Genomic DNA, 15,811 nt, shown 5'->3' with positions numbered 1-15,811 from the left:
GACTGGCAGAGCATCACTGGAGAGGAGAGAGGAGGAGAGGATGAAAGAAATTCCTGATGTTTCTGAAAGTAAATGCTAGGGCAGAAAATCAGAGGGAAAACTCCATAGCACTGCTGTATGTGTGCAGCAAGACTTCCAGGCCTTTAAGTGCCAGTAAAAAAAAGTATTTCAGACTCCCGAGCAAAGCCTCAAGCCCAGTATTTCATGCAAAAATGTCACTAGGCAAAGACAAGAAATGAGCTGCTATGTGAGACTACAGATCATTTTATTACAGATCTGCATGGTGAAGCTAAATCACATGAATAAGGGCATTTAGCAGCTGGAATAATTTTCAAATAGACTAATTAGAGACTGAATTATTAATGGTAAAATTTATAATTGGCTCAAAGCAAGGTTACAGCAAGAAACATGCTTGACTTTGCAAAGAGTAATGAATATTTGCAAGGCTAGTAAAATTACATGCTTCTCTAAGGAAACTTAGAAAATGGGAAAAAACCCTAAAGTGATCCTAAAGTGCATGTCACAAGACAAAACTGGCAGAGACCAGATAAGAGTGAAGAGAACAGGTAAAACAGTAAACAAGCGCAGAGATGATTTATCGCATTTATTTGCAGTAAATTTGGAACAAAATAAGACAATGCAGAAGTCTCTCCCTGAAGGGCTGCCTTGTTAGGCATGCAGTAAAACCGCTAACTATTTCACTGGAATGTGTTCTCAGTACAAATTACAGACTTACAAGAGGAAAATACATGAATGTGTGGCTGAAGGACAGAACTCTGATAAGGATGATAAAATCTCTTTCTTTGTGGGTCTTTGAATACATCTACAGAGGCAAGTAATGTAGCTTTGGCCAGGGGTGATTTTGTGCTGAAGCAAGCACCAGAACAAGGTATTGGAAATGCCATTTTATATTTCCAGCTGGGACAAGGGACAGCAGTTCAGCAAGGAGGTGTACCAGGTCGGGAAGGGAAGGAGGCAACCGCTGCTAAAGCACTGGAGCATGCCACCACGGGGCGGCCCTGCCACCCCACTTTCCCCAAGCAGGCGCTGATGAGGAGGAAAAAGGTTTTGGGGCATTTAGGTACAAAGTCAGCCCTGTCCTCAAAACTAGAAATAAATCAAGCCACATGATGTTTCGAAACAGCTGACTGAAATTAAATCAGAGCTGAACTGGGAAACAACAGGTTATCAGAGATTGTATTTAAAAGCTGCTTTTGTAAAGCGAGTACAATACCAGAAGGTGTGGTGAGGTTGGGTTTGCACAGCTGTGGAAGGACAATCCACCTAGCAGAATCTGAGGTGCTAAAACAGGAAGATCCTATGAATGAATATGTTGGTCAGCAGGCGGAAAACCCCAATAGTTAGATGGATATCTAGCTTGTCTGCTTATCATGAAACAGAAAATATTCTTGAACAACCCAAAGAACTGATACAGGAATTTGCCTTGGTAGACTTCCAGTGTGGCACTTCATAGCATCTCAACTCGTTGAAACTGGAAGAAAACCTGAAATCTGACCTTGACCTGGCAGTAATATTAGCTGCTGTTGAGGGAGTAAAGACACCAATCAAATGACTTGACAGGTTTGCCATAATAATAAACCCAAACAAGTTAAAGCTTTGAATACATTCAAAAGAACTCAGAGCCAGAAAATGCGAGCACTACTTCCTGGGAACTGATGAGGAGGTCGTGTCTAGACTTCAAAAACCAAAGGCATGGTTTTGGTGCAAGTAAATATAACTTTCATCAAAACACAATGTAAAAAATGCCCCATATGCATTTCCTCAGGTAAATGTTTAACTGAATTCCTTTTAGACTACTACCAAATACTTGATAAGCATGAAAACATCAGGTTTGCCACAGGACTCTGACATTTGGAAGCAGTGTTACAGATGCTTCAAAGGCTCCAGAAATGATTATAAAATTACAAAATTACTGGATGACATGCCCAGTATGGAGCTTTTACTGGTACAAAGATTTTCAATAATTTGCACGTAGAGAAAACGCAAGAAGCTGCAAGAGGATGTGCTTGTGGAGTTATGCATAATTTGAGTGTGACCCACTTCTGTAATAGAATTAAACAGTCTCAAATAAGATGCATAAAATGAACTAGTCTTAGTGAAACTTAAAAGCACAATTCCAAATGGAGAAACTCTCAGGAAGCGAAACTCTCCCACCTTGCAGGATAAAATCACACTGACAATACTAAAATGAAACTACAACAGATACTGCAACTTTGGGTACAGGAGGCTATGCAGCAGTACCATTATGCAAAATGAGGTCAAAAATACTAAACATAATTTGCAGTATCCATCTGGCTCTGCACAAGATGAGGGACTGAAAAAAATATTCTACTACGGTCAGGCAAATGCTGTTGTTCAAGATAAGGAATCCAAGTACAAATTCTACAATAAATACAGAAAAATTTGCAGAACAACTTTGGAAGCCACGAGAGACCTGTGATTGCTGTTGATATAGATACATCTGGACTAATCAAAAAGATGATTTTGTAATAATTTTTTACTTGTTACAAAACATGTTGAATAACAGTGTAAATCACAGTTTATATGTCCTGGATTCCAGATGAGCTAATACCAGATAACGGCCTGCATTTCACAAATTACTTATTTCAGGAATTTGCTTGAGAAATCAGATCAAGCACGCTAAAGCAAGTCCTTATTAGGCACCGCCACATGGGCTAGCAAGGATACTGTTCAGTAAAGATAATAAAAACCCGGAGGTCCAAGGAAACCACGTCTGGTCTTGTTAGATTATCATAGCACATTTCCCAGTGCTCCACTGAGATTTCCTGGTCAAAGAATTATGGGCAATAAGGGACAAACCCCATAGATATGGTAAGCCAGGAATGTTTAAGCATTACAGAGGAGCTATTTGTCTAGAAATTAAAACAGAGCAAATGCTACAAACATAGCCAAGACAAGCGGCATTGCAAATGAAAAGGAAAGTTAGATTTCAGGCTGATTATATAGCTACCGTTTTAACACAGTCTGAGTTTTAACTCTCATCTGCAGCGAGGTCAGATGCCATAAGCCTCCCAAAGCATTTTTCCTGTTACTAGGCCAGAGAAAAAGCTAGGCAAAACTAAGAGGCACACTAGCTCCATGCATTTTGAGGACCAGCAGGATGAAATGTAGACAGCATTTACACCATCATAGAAGTAACATCTTTGTATTCAAACTCTGTCCAGGAATAAAAAGGTTCAAATTAAAAGATTCATTGGCTGTAAAAGGAATGACTATGCAACATATGACACAGTCCGAAAACATGGATAGCTACTGACTTTTAGATTAGATGGTCTATTTGTGTATTTTTTTAGCTGACTGCTTCAGTTTGTAGGTGTTACTTTATGCACATATGCTGTTAAAAGAAATCAGGAAAGGTATAGCAGTTGCCACTGACTTGTGCAAAACAAGAAACAGATCAACCTTTTGTAACCCTGATCCACATGTCTCTGCTGGAGCAGAAAATAAGTTTGATCTCCTCCCAACACATCTTTATTAAAAATACCACACATCTTGACAGAATTTGACAGATAAAAAAAATCTAGTGCCTCTCATATCAATTAGTTTAAGATTCCAACTACTGGACTTTTTTGTCTATGCAAAGAGCATGCTACAATCAGATGACTTCTCCTTGCATAGGTACTTCCACACTGTGTTCCAGTCAATTACAAACCTTCTGTTAAACAGTTTCAAGCAATCACCTTTTTGCGGCATGCTGTATTTTTCTTCTTTTTCAGACCTTGAGTCATTCTTGCAGCTCTTCTGCAAACATCTCCCAATTTTTCTATGTCCTTCTCCAGTATGGACACCAGATTAGGATGTCCAGAAATAGATGTCCTTTGCCCAGAGATAGCCCCACCTCTGCTCTTATTGCGCATTCCCATCAAAATAGGTACGTTTAGCAGCTGCATTGCACTGAGAGCTCCTGTGCAACTGGATGCTCCCAGCAACCATGATCCCAGAGACCTTTTCAGAGCTGCTGCTTTCTGAGAGGCAGCCTCTCATTCTACGAGGATGACTGACACTTTTTGTTCCCAGTTGCATAACCTTGGATCTGTCTCCGCTGAAATACGTATTGTTTGAGCATACCAAAAGACGGTTTTGTGAGCTATGAGTGACCCATCCCATTATGCATGGTTACACTGAGTCTTGTTTCACCTGAAAACTTTTATCAACCAACTTTCAAATCACTGACAAATAACATTAAGCCAACAAGTAATCTCTGTAGCTGCACTAGAAACTCCCCCATATATGATGAAGATTTCCAGTTAGTAAAGAATTCTTAGCTAATTCCTAATAAAATTGTTTTCTATATTTATTTAGTACAGTCCTAATATTTTAATCTGAATGTTGTACTGTAGTAAATGAAATCCACACAGATACCTGAGTATAATGGAGCAAAATAGGCCCCTGTGCAAACTAAGCTTTTAATTACATAAGAAATACCAAGCTATTCTGGCAGACCCATTGCCCATAAAGTATCGACACCCACAACAAACCATTTACAGACATCTGCATATAGACCAGTGTGTGCTCGCACAAGGTACTGGTAGACTTCAAATGTGTTTTGGGGCACCAAGAGAGCTAATATCTATGTTACCGCACCAACAGCACTGGAACATAAATACTTGTTACCCGAGCACTTAACTCCTCTTCTGGGACTAAAGAAGCTTTCCTGTAATTCATACACTCAGCCGTGTCACACCACAGAACAGGTGAACAGGTGACCACATGCACTATGATCTGCCTGGGAGGCAAAACCCCAGTTGAACAAAAAACACCAGCAGAGAAAAGAGAGAACAGAAATAGTGCTGTTCACTATGAGGCGTTCACCCAGCGCTGTGTTTGGGACTTGACTCTCACATCCTTCATTTCAAGTAACTGCGTGTCATGAAACCTGCTGACAGAATCGGATGGCATCTGTAGTAAGAAAGGCTGGAACATTACACGGGAAATGTTGGATGACCTCGAGGGCTGGTGTAGTAGAAAGGGGAAGAAGCTCAAAAGCATAGAGTGCCAGGGCATGTACCTGGGGAGTAATAAACAGAACCTCTGCCGTAAATTGGGATATCATCAGTAGGAAATTACAAAGGAGGAGAAAGGCCTGGATGTATTATCCAACTGAAAGACGACTGTGGGTATCTAGTGTGACCCTGCATGAAAAAGGCAAATGTGATAGATACATTAGAGAAAGAAGAGAGACACATAAACTAAAGGTTACATTCAACTCCAAAACAACTGATGGGGAATAAATACATGTTAAAATTTTGAGCACGGTTTCTACTTACCAAAGTAAAGAGTCCCACTGTGGTGAAACAGGATGTGGTGGGAATAACATCTGCACAATCTTCAGATTTTTATTACTAAATTTATTAAGCTTATTAAGTTCAAGGGTGACAATGTTACTTGCAAAAACAGAGCACTGGACTGAACAACTCAGAAGGCCCTTTCCAGTCCTGTGACTTATGGACACTGCTATGTGACAGAAGTAATGTAACTATGGTTGGGTTATCTTTGATGTCCACCAGAAGGAGCTTGGGATGAAACCAAGTCCAGATCACCTAAAACAACTCTGAAAACATGTTTTCAGCAACTTAGAAAAGAAGGGACGTGTGGAAAGAGGAAACATGAAAACAGCGAGGAAAATACATTTCTTCAAACACCAACATCCTTACCTCCCATGAGGAAGAGAAGCCCCGCCACATACTGCATAAGGCCTCGATCCCAACAGCACCCCAGCACCCCAATAATCCATCCGAAGAGGATGATGGCCACAGCCATGCCCATGAAGCCAGCTGTCATCCTACGCAGATCTGCAGTGGGAAAGACAGAAAAACAGTATGTGTGTGAACAGTGAATAATTAGCATCATCAGAAGTTTGTAACAGTCTCAATCCAAAACACTACTGATCTGCAAGGTCTTTAGTGTGTGTTGGCATGGGATGATTTGAGTAAGGATGGTTCAGAGGGAGGACGATCCATAAATTAAGAAACTAGCTTGGGCTGGGGAGAAAGAGCAGGTGACTATTTCACCATACAACAAGGCTCAGTGCAGATGCTCCCAAGTGATTTGTGACAATTTGCTCAGGAATTAAAAGTTGTAAAATGGCCTCAGTGCAATGCTGTACCTAATAGCTCTAGTGTCTGAGTAGCACAGCATCTGTTTAAATCCAGCCTTCTCATCTCCATCCATTACTCTACTGCATCCAATGGATCTACCTGCTCAAACTGATATACAAAGCAGTCTCTATGCTTTGCTCCAGTGCAGACGTGATGGGGAATCCACCTTGGTTCTGATCCCCTGTATGATCCTGGGCAAGTCATTGAGCCCCTCTGGGCTGTGACTTCCCATGTGTAAGTTGGGCCATGATGCCTTGCTGTCCAGCAGTGGTGTGTGTGGAACCCGGTACCTCCAGGATGATGAGGCACACAGATGTTCTGGTGTCAGAGATAATAAATGCACTGCAGATACATGGCTAGGGCATAGGACACTTTATTGTCTTTTCTTGTATCTATATGGTGACCTTGTCAGATGATTTTTGGTGAGGACATTTCTGAGTGCTCTGGGGAGCACTCAGAGTAAGAGGAGGTCAGGGACTGTAGTGAAGCATTTTGTGCTCTGCAAGTGAGGACTGAGTACATCTGATATGGGTGCATGGATTTGACCTCTATTTATCTCATAAATAAAGGAAAAAGATGCCCAGGACCTAATGTAAGGAACCCTTAAATTAGGCCTGGCTACATCACGTATTTGCCATCTGCAAAAAGAATGGGACTACTGGGATCCTCTGACTCCCTCTGCATGTGCTGGAGGGAAAAAGAAATTTTTCACAGATGTTTTTGATGTGTAATCTGGGCAGGCAGACCACCTGGCAACTGAAATAGCAAGGACTATGAGAGCTAAAGAGCATCTTTACACCCTCAACAGAACAGATGAGGGCATCTTCACTAACATTTGATTGTTCCCTGTCCCCCACCATGCAAGCTTAGAAAGTTTAAGCACTGATATGTCAAGAGTCTATGTGCAGGGAAAATTCCAGCCAAGTCGGTTCTCCAAACATTTGTTTCCCTCCTGAAACATTTTCTTTTAATTTTTTTTTTTTTTTTTTGCATACGAATGATTTCACTTTCTTACAAGAAACAGAATGCTTATGACAGGGGGAGGAAGATTTGAAAACTGTGAATCATCCACCAGTCTCTGTGGCAGCTTTTCTCCTTGGCTGCCCTTTGACTGTTTCTCAATTTCTGTTATTTTTTTACCTTTTTCCCACAGTGGAGCAAAAGGACCACCAATACCAGCAGAGCAGATTCAGTGAAATTTGTGAACAGTGATAAATCAGCATTGTCAGAGACTTACAAAACTCCTTACCCAAAATGCTAAGTGTCTACAAGATCTGTAGGTGTGTTGGGACAGAATTATTTGATCCAGTGGAAGGCAGCTTAGTCAGGGCTGTGTTCATTACATCAGTTCTTATGCAAGATTGAGTTGCAGAACTCTATCCCTCCCTTGAAACTATAACCAGTTCCTGTAGATTGACACCGTTTTTTCAAGGAGTCCCTGTGACAATGTAAAGATTACCAGGCCTTCAGCCCACCAGTGACCAGGGTCCTTTTAACATGATACACATCTTGAAATTAGTATTTTTATTTTAGGTTTGTGACTGTCGACAAAAAAAACTTAATAGAAACTCCCTACAAAGCATTTGAATATGTTCAAGGAAGTCTAGTGCAGGAAAAAAATGCATTTCCTGCAGAAACTCATACTTCCCATAGGCAACACTAGTCTCTTCCTTTGGAATTTCTCAGAGTGCTTTCTAAAACAAGCAGTAAATGTTAGCAAGCATCTTTGATGGCAGAGTGTCTTCCTACTTTTCAGCCCATGAAGGCCTGGGCTCAATTTGAAAGATATATAAAACCATAAAATGTTTACTGTTTCCTATGCCATTTTCAATAACAGCACAACACGTCTCTCAGAAGCACTGCACAGCTGTCTGTGTCAGCCCTACAAAACCCGGCCATTTAAACTTGCAACTGCTGACTGTAGGTAACAGCACTTGCTCGTCCTAATGGAAACATACCCTAACAACCTGCTTTTAATGAGCTAAATTTAAATAGCTTTATTCAGCTGCAAGATGTCAGTAACTTCTCGGACCTACGCTAATGACTAGCTGATGGAGCCAGTTTTCATAGATCCCAGAGAGGATCACAGGCATTCCCACATCCTACATACCAAACTGAGAAACTTTTTTTTACCCCACTAAAATCAGTGTGAGTTTGTCATTGAACAGAAGAGTTGAAGTAGCAGGACCAAGATTTCTAGGCCTAGTTTTGAAGTTTGCTTCACTTGACCTCTTCTCCAGGTGGAACCTAAAATTCCCTTTCTAACAAAACAGCAAAATCCATCAGCATCTCAACTCTGGGCTTACATTATCTCTTGACAAAAACAGAAAGCTAACCTCTGACAGACACTTAATACCACATATAAAAAAAATCAAAATTTAAATTCCTTATGAAATCTTGCAAGTTCAGTGGGCTTAGTCTAAGATTACCATTGCTTAGGCCAGCTGCAAAGCTGCTCCTCGCAAGCCCAGCCATAAGGTCTTATCTGAAATAAATAAAATATAAACTTCCTTTTCTATTCAAAACTATCTTGGCTTTTGTCCTGCCATAACCTTCCTCGAGGGCAGCTCTTGCAAATGGCAGTGCTGGGAAAGGGGGTTGCAAAGTTGGTTTCATAAACAGCCTGCACTTGTCCAACAGCATCTTCCCAGTGCTCCTCACCTGTCAGAGCCCACATGAAGCTGAGGTCAGTGCTGGGAACAAATCTGTTCAGAGTGATTGATTTGTGGGAAAGGTATGTAATATATGTAACTGAATCATTACCCTCAGGCTATTTAGTGAGGAGAAGGCAAGAGAACAGGAGCACAAACCCTATTAGTGGTACTTTTTATGATTACTGTTCTGTTGGCGTGGTGCTTGATGTGGAAAGGACAGCAGAAAAGCAAAGATTTGCACTATCTACTCGAGGCAATATATAAATTCCTTCTGCTAATTTAGGAACGAATGATGCCATATAAATAAACAGCTCATCAGTAAAAATTGATAGGGCTTTGTCTGTGTTTGATTGGCACTGATAAGACCTTTCCTGAATACATGCTGCAAAGGTAAAAAGGGTCATGCTTTGTCAGGTAACTACTTTACAACATTTCAGCGCATCCTGGGTGTGTTTTTTTAAAATTTTCTGAAATTGCTTTTATTTATTTTTAGACTATGAAATGAATGGTTCTCTACAATCTTTCTTCCTTTGAAAACCTGAGTAACTGCAGCATCTCAGGATCACAGCATGACAGTCCCAATCAAGTGAAGGAGCGACTATGCCAGCAAAATGCATTGTTCAATCTTATGCAGCCAAATGGGAGCTGCAACAGCAGACATCCCTTATTTTAGCTCACTCATGTGCACTACTTAGCTGGTTCTACAGCTGATCCTCTCCTGGATACCCATCCCAAGTCCTCACACTGCAGCAAAGGGCACAGATTTCAGGGCTGCTATGAATCCCCCTTCTCCACCATCTAGTAACACAAACCTTCAGAAATGTAGCTACAGGGTGCAAGTAAGGAAGGTATTACACTGCTTGTTCTGGAAAACCTACAATATGGAAGTTATTTTCAATGCCTTGCCTGCATGACCAGTACTTTCAATGATTTACTATATGGGTTTAGATACCGCCATCACTTATGGGTGAATGCGCAATATTATCTTTCCACTCATGTTTTAGAGATACCGTCTTCATCCCATTTTCTTTTTTATATTTACAGACTAAAAGCTGTGTGTAAATATCTTCCCCTTGGGAGTACTTTCCATGCCTAGCACTGCTACAGGTGCTGCTGCAAGTAATAGGCAGGGAACTCAATCCTGACTCAAAACCAATGTGGATTATCAGGCAAGGAGTGCAGGCATCATATCATGTCCATGTAGGCTGGAAACAACAAATTTCTTGATTGGCAACATTGGAGAAAGGACAGGGAATGAAGTAATCTGGTTCCCATGACTGAAACTGAAATGGTAAATTGGAAAGCCACAAGCTTTGTGAATCGTGATGAAAAAATAAACATTAGCATTTTAGACAACCTCCTTAAAATAGAGATTCTCATAAAACAACATGCATTTCCTAAAAGCATTTTAGTGTTTTGTTGGAGAATATTAACTCTAAAGGTTTTCTGAAGATAAAGGCAGAAGAGCTGATTAAGATCCATTTATTTCCAAGCAGTGTATGGTGGAAGGTTCTCTCTGTCACCTTGCAAATGCCCCTGCCCTTCATTTGACCCTGATATCTGTCCATCTGTATTTGTTATGAGCAGTAAAGTAAATGAGCTGGTTGTCACATCATGGAAGAAGTTTCACACCCAAGCAGCTGCAAATGTAACATGTTCTGAATCAGTGTTACTTCTTGAAAATTTCAATATGCCTTTTTGACTTCTGATGTTCTGTCCTCTTCCTTGAAATTGCAAGTCATCTTCCTAAGCAAGGGCTCGGTCTTCCTGCTGATGTCTCTCTATCTTCCTTCCCACAGAGGAGTTTAATCATACTTCCAAAATATTGGAGATTTCTTTCCTCACAACACATACAGAAAGGAAAATATGAGCCTTTTGTGAAAGATCGGGAAACCAAGACAAGATGAGAGTAGTCAACTTGCCCATGGCTATGTGAAAAGTTTGTGGAGGAGCGTATAACTGAATCTGTATTATCAGGCTTTCTGGGCAGACCTTTAACCACACAGCACTGCTTTTGTTTTCTCAAGAGTTTGTTACCAGATCAAGCTACAGTGCTTGTTATCAGACCATCAAGAAGTGCAATACTGCTGCAAATAGTGTTTCAGAGAGCGCATCCTACATCTCCTCCTTTCTCCTCCCAATAGACAAAAGTTCACAGGGACTATAAGGACTCTGAAGTCTCTATCCAGAATGTCCAGAACAGCTGAGAAGATACTCTGGGTATAGCACTGCTCTTTCCTGAGAAGTCCCAACAACAGGGGAACCAAAAAGGAAATCACAAATTTATTTCTGTGCCCCTCCAGGACCAAATCTCAGAATATAGTATTACCATAAACAGAAATACACTAGGAGAGTATAATTCTTCAGCATAATCCTTCATTGCACATCACTTTGATCTATACCCTCCTGTACTAGATTCATTCTCATTTGTCTCTACCAGGGATTAAAAACATTTGTAACTGGAGAGAGTCTAAATCACTCCTTTTTTGTCTTTTCCAAACAAATATACGTACTGGAAATTGTTCAAGAACTGCACACAGCCCAAGAGCACAATTTACCAGATTTCACTAATCTTCGTTCAAATGATTTCTATTACAAAGAACCAGCAGCGCAGAAGTACCTTTCTCTGACATCATCCCTTCTCTTACCTCACCCCAACACTACAAGGGGGGCAAGATGTAAAATTGGACTTTTACTGAAGGCCAACCCTAGCAGCTCCCAGCTACAAATGAACAAGTAAGTATTAATGCAGGTGATTTTGACTGGCATCTTCTGGCTCTCACAATTGTCTCCACACAGCTTAAGACTGTATTTTGGATGAGGTTGGCAAGTAGAGGGTGAGGTTTTAATCTTTTCTTTCCACTTCAGGTATGGAGAGATAAGAAAAGAAATATGTATTAGTTTGCCTGAGACTCAGTTAAAATCTCTGAGTGCCTTTTACTGAATCATGTGGCAATCCAGTCTTCAGCGTAAAGATTACTCTAATGCAATCACAATGAGTACAACCCACTTCAACAACAGTGGATTATATTTATATGTAAGTACTCTGCACCAGAGGGTGACTCGGAACTGCGCAAGTCACAAACACATATACTAAAACAGCCTTCTCAAAGCTGAGAGAAAGAGCAGCAGAAGGCCCTCACAAAAGGAGAAACTGGCACTTTAAAGAATTTAGGTGAGCCTTCTTATCACAAGAGGTACAATGGTGTTTATAAGGTACATGCATAACTTCTCCTAAATCAGAAAAACCCGTTACCTTCTCTTCACTAGAGTTTATTGGTTGTGTGGCGAGGTGTTTAGTGTTTGGTTGCCAACATGTATGAACTTGCCTATATGGAAATGCTAATAGGAAGCTTCACAAACTGGCTGCGGTCTGTGCTAGCCAAGATGTCCCTCAGGACACATGTAGAATGGATATCCTGACACATGATTTATTCTTGTCAGGACAGACCATCTATCTGGATTTCTTCTGTTAGAGTTCTTAAGTGTTCTTACAGTTATTTAAAACAAACAATCACAAAAGGGAGGGGCCAGCTGTGCACGGCTGGCACTTGAACCTGCCTTCCTTCACAAGAAATCCCTCAACTTCAGAGTCAGGTGAGCAGTCCATTAGACGAGAACCGAAGTCCTGTCTTCTACCAAGGCTGGTACCTTCACAGGTTCATGCTGACAAACAGCACACTCCACACAATGCTGCAATTTCTTGTTACCAGTGAACTTTCTTATAAAGCACCAGAGAGGGAGGGGGCATCCCAGACCAGGTCACACGCTGGTGTGTTACTGTCTGAAAGCAATTCCTCCAGAATTTGGGAAAATTACAGGGGCCTAGGGAATTCTGCAGTGGCTGAAAGCACCATCTGAAGCTTTAACATCAAGTTCTGATTTTGCTTTTGCCTTTTGCTTGTGTAGAGCAGATAGGAGACAAAGGAGAACCCCTAGATAGTACGGGAGAGGTTTAAGGAGGCTGTAGAGAAGGAAAGAAACAAAGCTTGTTTAAGTGCAAGGGGAAAAATGTGAGAGAAAAAGTGCCTCATGAGGCAGAAAAGGTGGATTTGTCTTCAAGAGACATTATGATATGGATATTGGAGAGGTCAATACATAGAGGAGGCATTTGCACAACAGAAATTTAACACATCAGATGCAGTTCTGCTGTAGAAGGCAGAAAACTTATGCTAGGTCTTGGGAGGAAGATGGCTGTGAATACCGTCCCATACAAGGGTTCAGCCTTTTGCTCCAATCCTACCTCACCTTCTGCTGTAAAAGAAACTTCAGCCAGAGAGGAGGAAAAAGGATTTTTTATTATCTGCTGTGTTGCTACTCAGCTCTGAGTGACAGCAGGCTAGGAAGGAAACAAAAGCTTTGCCCTTACATCCCCTGATGTAGTGGGCCAGAGTAGCTGAGCCTATGCCAAAGCATTGTTCCACTCTACCCTACCCTGCCCTACTCCAAGCCATTCCTTCCCCTTCTGTGATTCTGGAGAGATCTTTTTTCTCAGAAAGTACCTGAAGTTGATAACTTCTGTTTATTCAGTGATGTTCAAAAGCAAATCTCAAAGAATCTTTCTCCAGTTTTACTATCCAGGCTTTTAGCACTGCAATATATGATCATCTAGGAACGTTTCCAAGCTTTGGTCCCAGCAGAGTTAAACTTGTAATTTGCCCAGTCAACCCTTTCATCCCTCCTTTCCCTCTCTCATTCCCTAGAAACAGGGAAGAAAGTCTGAGGCACCTGCAGTTTTGGCCATCCTTCTTCATATCATATTCATAATTTTAATCCTTCCTGCTCCTGCTAGGTGAGGCCACACAAAGCAAACATTTCCCAGTTGTAGCCATGCCAAGAGGCTTTTCGTTACACAGCTTTTGTGGATTATGCAGGTGTTGAAGAATTTGAGGCACGTATAATAAAATGGCTTCTGCTTAATTTCAATGTGAACTTTGGGACTTTATCAGATCAGAGCTATGTTTTTTTGGGGTTGGTTTTTTTTTTTTTTTTCATTTTTCTCCCTTTCTGTTCCCTTGAAGAACTCAGGAGTACACACTTCTCTATACTGGTCACCTCAGTTCAAGTGACCTCTCCTTTGAGCCACCACACCACAAGTATGATCTTGTTGGGGAGAAAGAACACAGACCCTCAGGAACCACGTTAAGTCTGGCCAGAGGGATTGTTCCTGGAGGATGTGAGGCACCATGTCCCTGTGCCAGCACCTCCAGCACTGGCAGCAGTGGGAAAGGCCAGGTGGAAAGCCCAGCTTTCTAAATGGAAGTTTTACTGTATTCTCCAATGGTCTGGAATAAAGCTGTGATGGGCTCTGGGTTTCAGGGCAAGGTGACACACTGTTGTAAAGTGCTTCTGGTGCTGGTGAGAAGCACTGCTCTGACACCACTGAAGACTGACCTACTCCACTCATCCTTGCCACTAGGTACAATGCACAGAAGGAAATGCAGAGCAGGGCATCAGGACAAGCTTCACCACACAGCCCTGCCAGGGTGTCACAGGCACCTAGAGATGCCTTGGGGGCAAGTGGTCTCTCCAGCACCCCTACCTGCAAGGGTCTGAACATCTAGAGTGAGGATCACAGTGAGTTTGATTTCCCTGAAATCAGTGGGAGGGTCGGGTGCTCCAAAGCTGTCCTCTGAAAATCAGACTTTCTCCTGTCTCCCAAGGGTGCCGTGAAAGCCAGTTCACCACTTTTTCTTCAGAGGCATCCAGATAATAATGATGTACAGAGTACAGTAACAGTTGTGTGAAAATAATTTGGATGCAGAAAACCCTATATCTTATTATATATAGTAATGGCTTTATTGTCCAGTTTACAAAAGTGTCCTTCCACAAAGTGCAGACTCTACACTGTTACACTCTGCTTTTTATATGCCAGCCATCATCACAGTATCTATATGTCCATTAAATACATGGAAGTTTATTAAAATTTAATCTGCAGTTAGTATCTCTTGAACCACTTCTTGCAAAGGTGGCCAGGGCTCATCAGAGCCAGAAGGAAGCAAAAGAAAAAACAGAAATACTTTTTTTTCCTCCCTTTTTCTTTTGATGATGAGAGAAGAGAGGACAAAACCAGATGGAGAATCAATGAGAGTGATGAGGAAAATTAAAGAAAAGTTTGTATTAAAGAAGACAAATGGAGTGTGACAGGAAGCAAGAAACATAATTGTATGTAAAACCCCAGTATCAGGCAATGTTGAGGGTCTTTTATAAAATGCAGATTTATCCTAAGCTCCTACTGAAGATAAATGAAGCTGGAGGAATGGAACACAGGAGAAGCAGGAGTGGTAATACAGAAAGAGAGAGACTTGGTAATGCCTCCTCTGTTTTACCTTCTTCCCTCTGCATTTGACTTCCCTCCTCCGCTGCTCATCCCAGACCACCACCAAAGTCTTGCTCACTTTCAGGAACAACTAAAGGATTATCCTAAGGGGGTTTCTTCCCTTTCAGTCCCTGCCCCAACCACTGGTGCAATATTATGCAGCACAAGCCCGAGAATAATCCCATCATAAAGCATTCAGAGCAGCAGGTTTAACAAATGGCCAGAATGAAAAGGGCTGGAGGTGGAGAGATGGTATCCCTGCTTTATCAGTGCCCCAGCACTCTGCTCAAACATACTCATTCCACAGAATCCAGCATTAAACATTTTAATTCAGGAACTCTGAAAGGTGTATTCTTGTTTTTAAAAAAGACCGTTTAATGCAAGTGAGGCTGGGAGCTGGGGGTTGGGAAGAGAGGAAAGAGGATGGGGGAGAAGGAGGGAGGAATTACAGAAAGACATTTAAAATGGTGAGAAAACACTCTCCCTTATAGAGAAATTTTGATTTTGAAGTTTACTCTCCTATTAACATTTAAATTGAAAGGCTCCACATAGGAAACCAGAAAATCTGCATTTAAATAGATACCATTTAAATGTAGGGAAAAATACATATCAGCATTGAATGCTTCTCCATTTGTCTGAAAAGAACTTCTCTTATAGATGATTATTAATGTTTTTTCTTTTTTCTTTGTGTGTGCTAA

At 41.3% G+C, this 15,811-nt stretch overlaps 1 protein-coding gene across 1 annotated transcript in view; it reads right to left on the bottom strand.

Moving 5' to 3' along the window:
* Nucleotides 1–15,811, bottom strand: part of TMEM178B (transmembrane protein 178B) — a 237,081-nt gene that overhangs the window by 25,738 nt on the left and 195,532 nt on the right. Inside the window, exon 3 of the mRNA XM_037389882.1 lies at nt 5,697–5,834. Coding sequence (XP_037245779.1) covers nt 5,697–5,834 — 138 coding nt within the window. The remainder of the gene's footprint in view (nt 1–5,696; nt 5,835–15,811) is intronic.

Source organism: Falco rusticolus, chromosome 5, assembly GCF_015220075.1.
Source record: "Falco rusticolus isolate bFalRus1 chromosome 5, bFalRus1.pri, whole genome shotgun sequence".
Classification (NCBI taxonomy): Eukaryota; Metazoa; Chordata; class Aves; order Falconiformes; family Falconidae; genus Falco; species Falco rusticolus.
The sequence above is the reverse complement of the archived record's forward strand: the minus strand, read 5'-3'. Positions and strand labels throughout refer to the sequence as shown.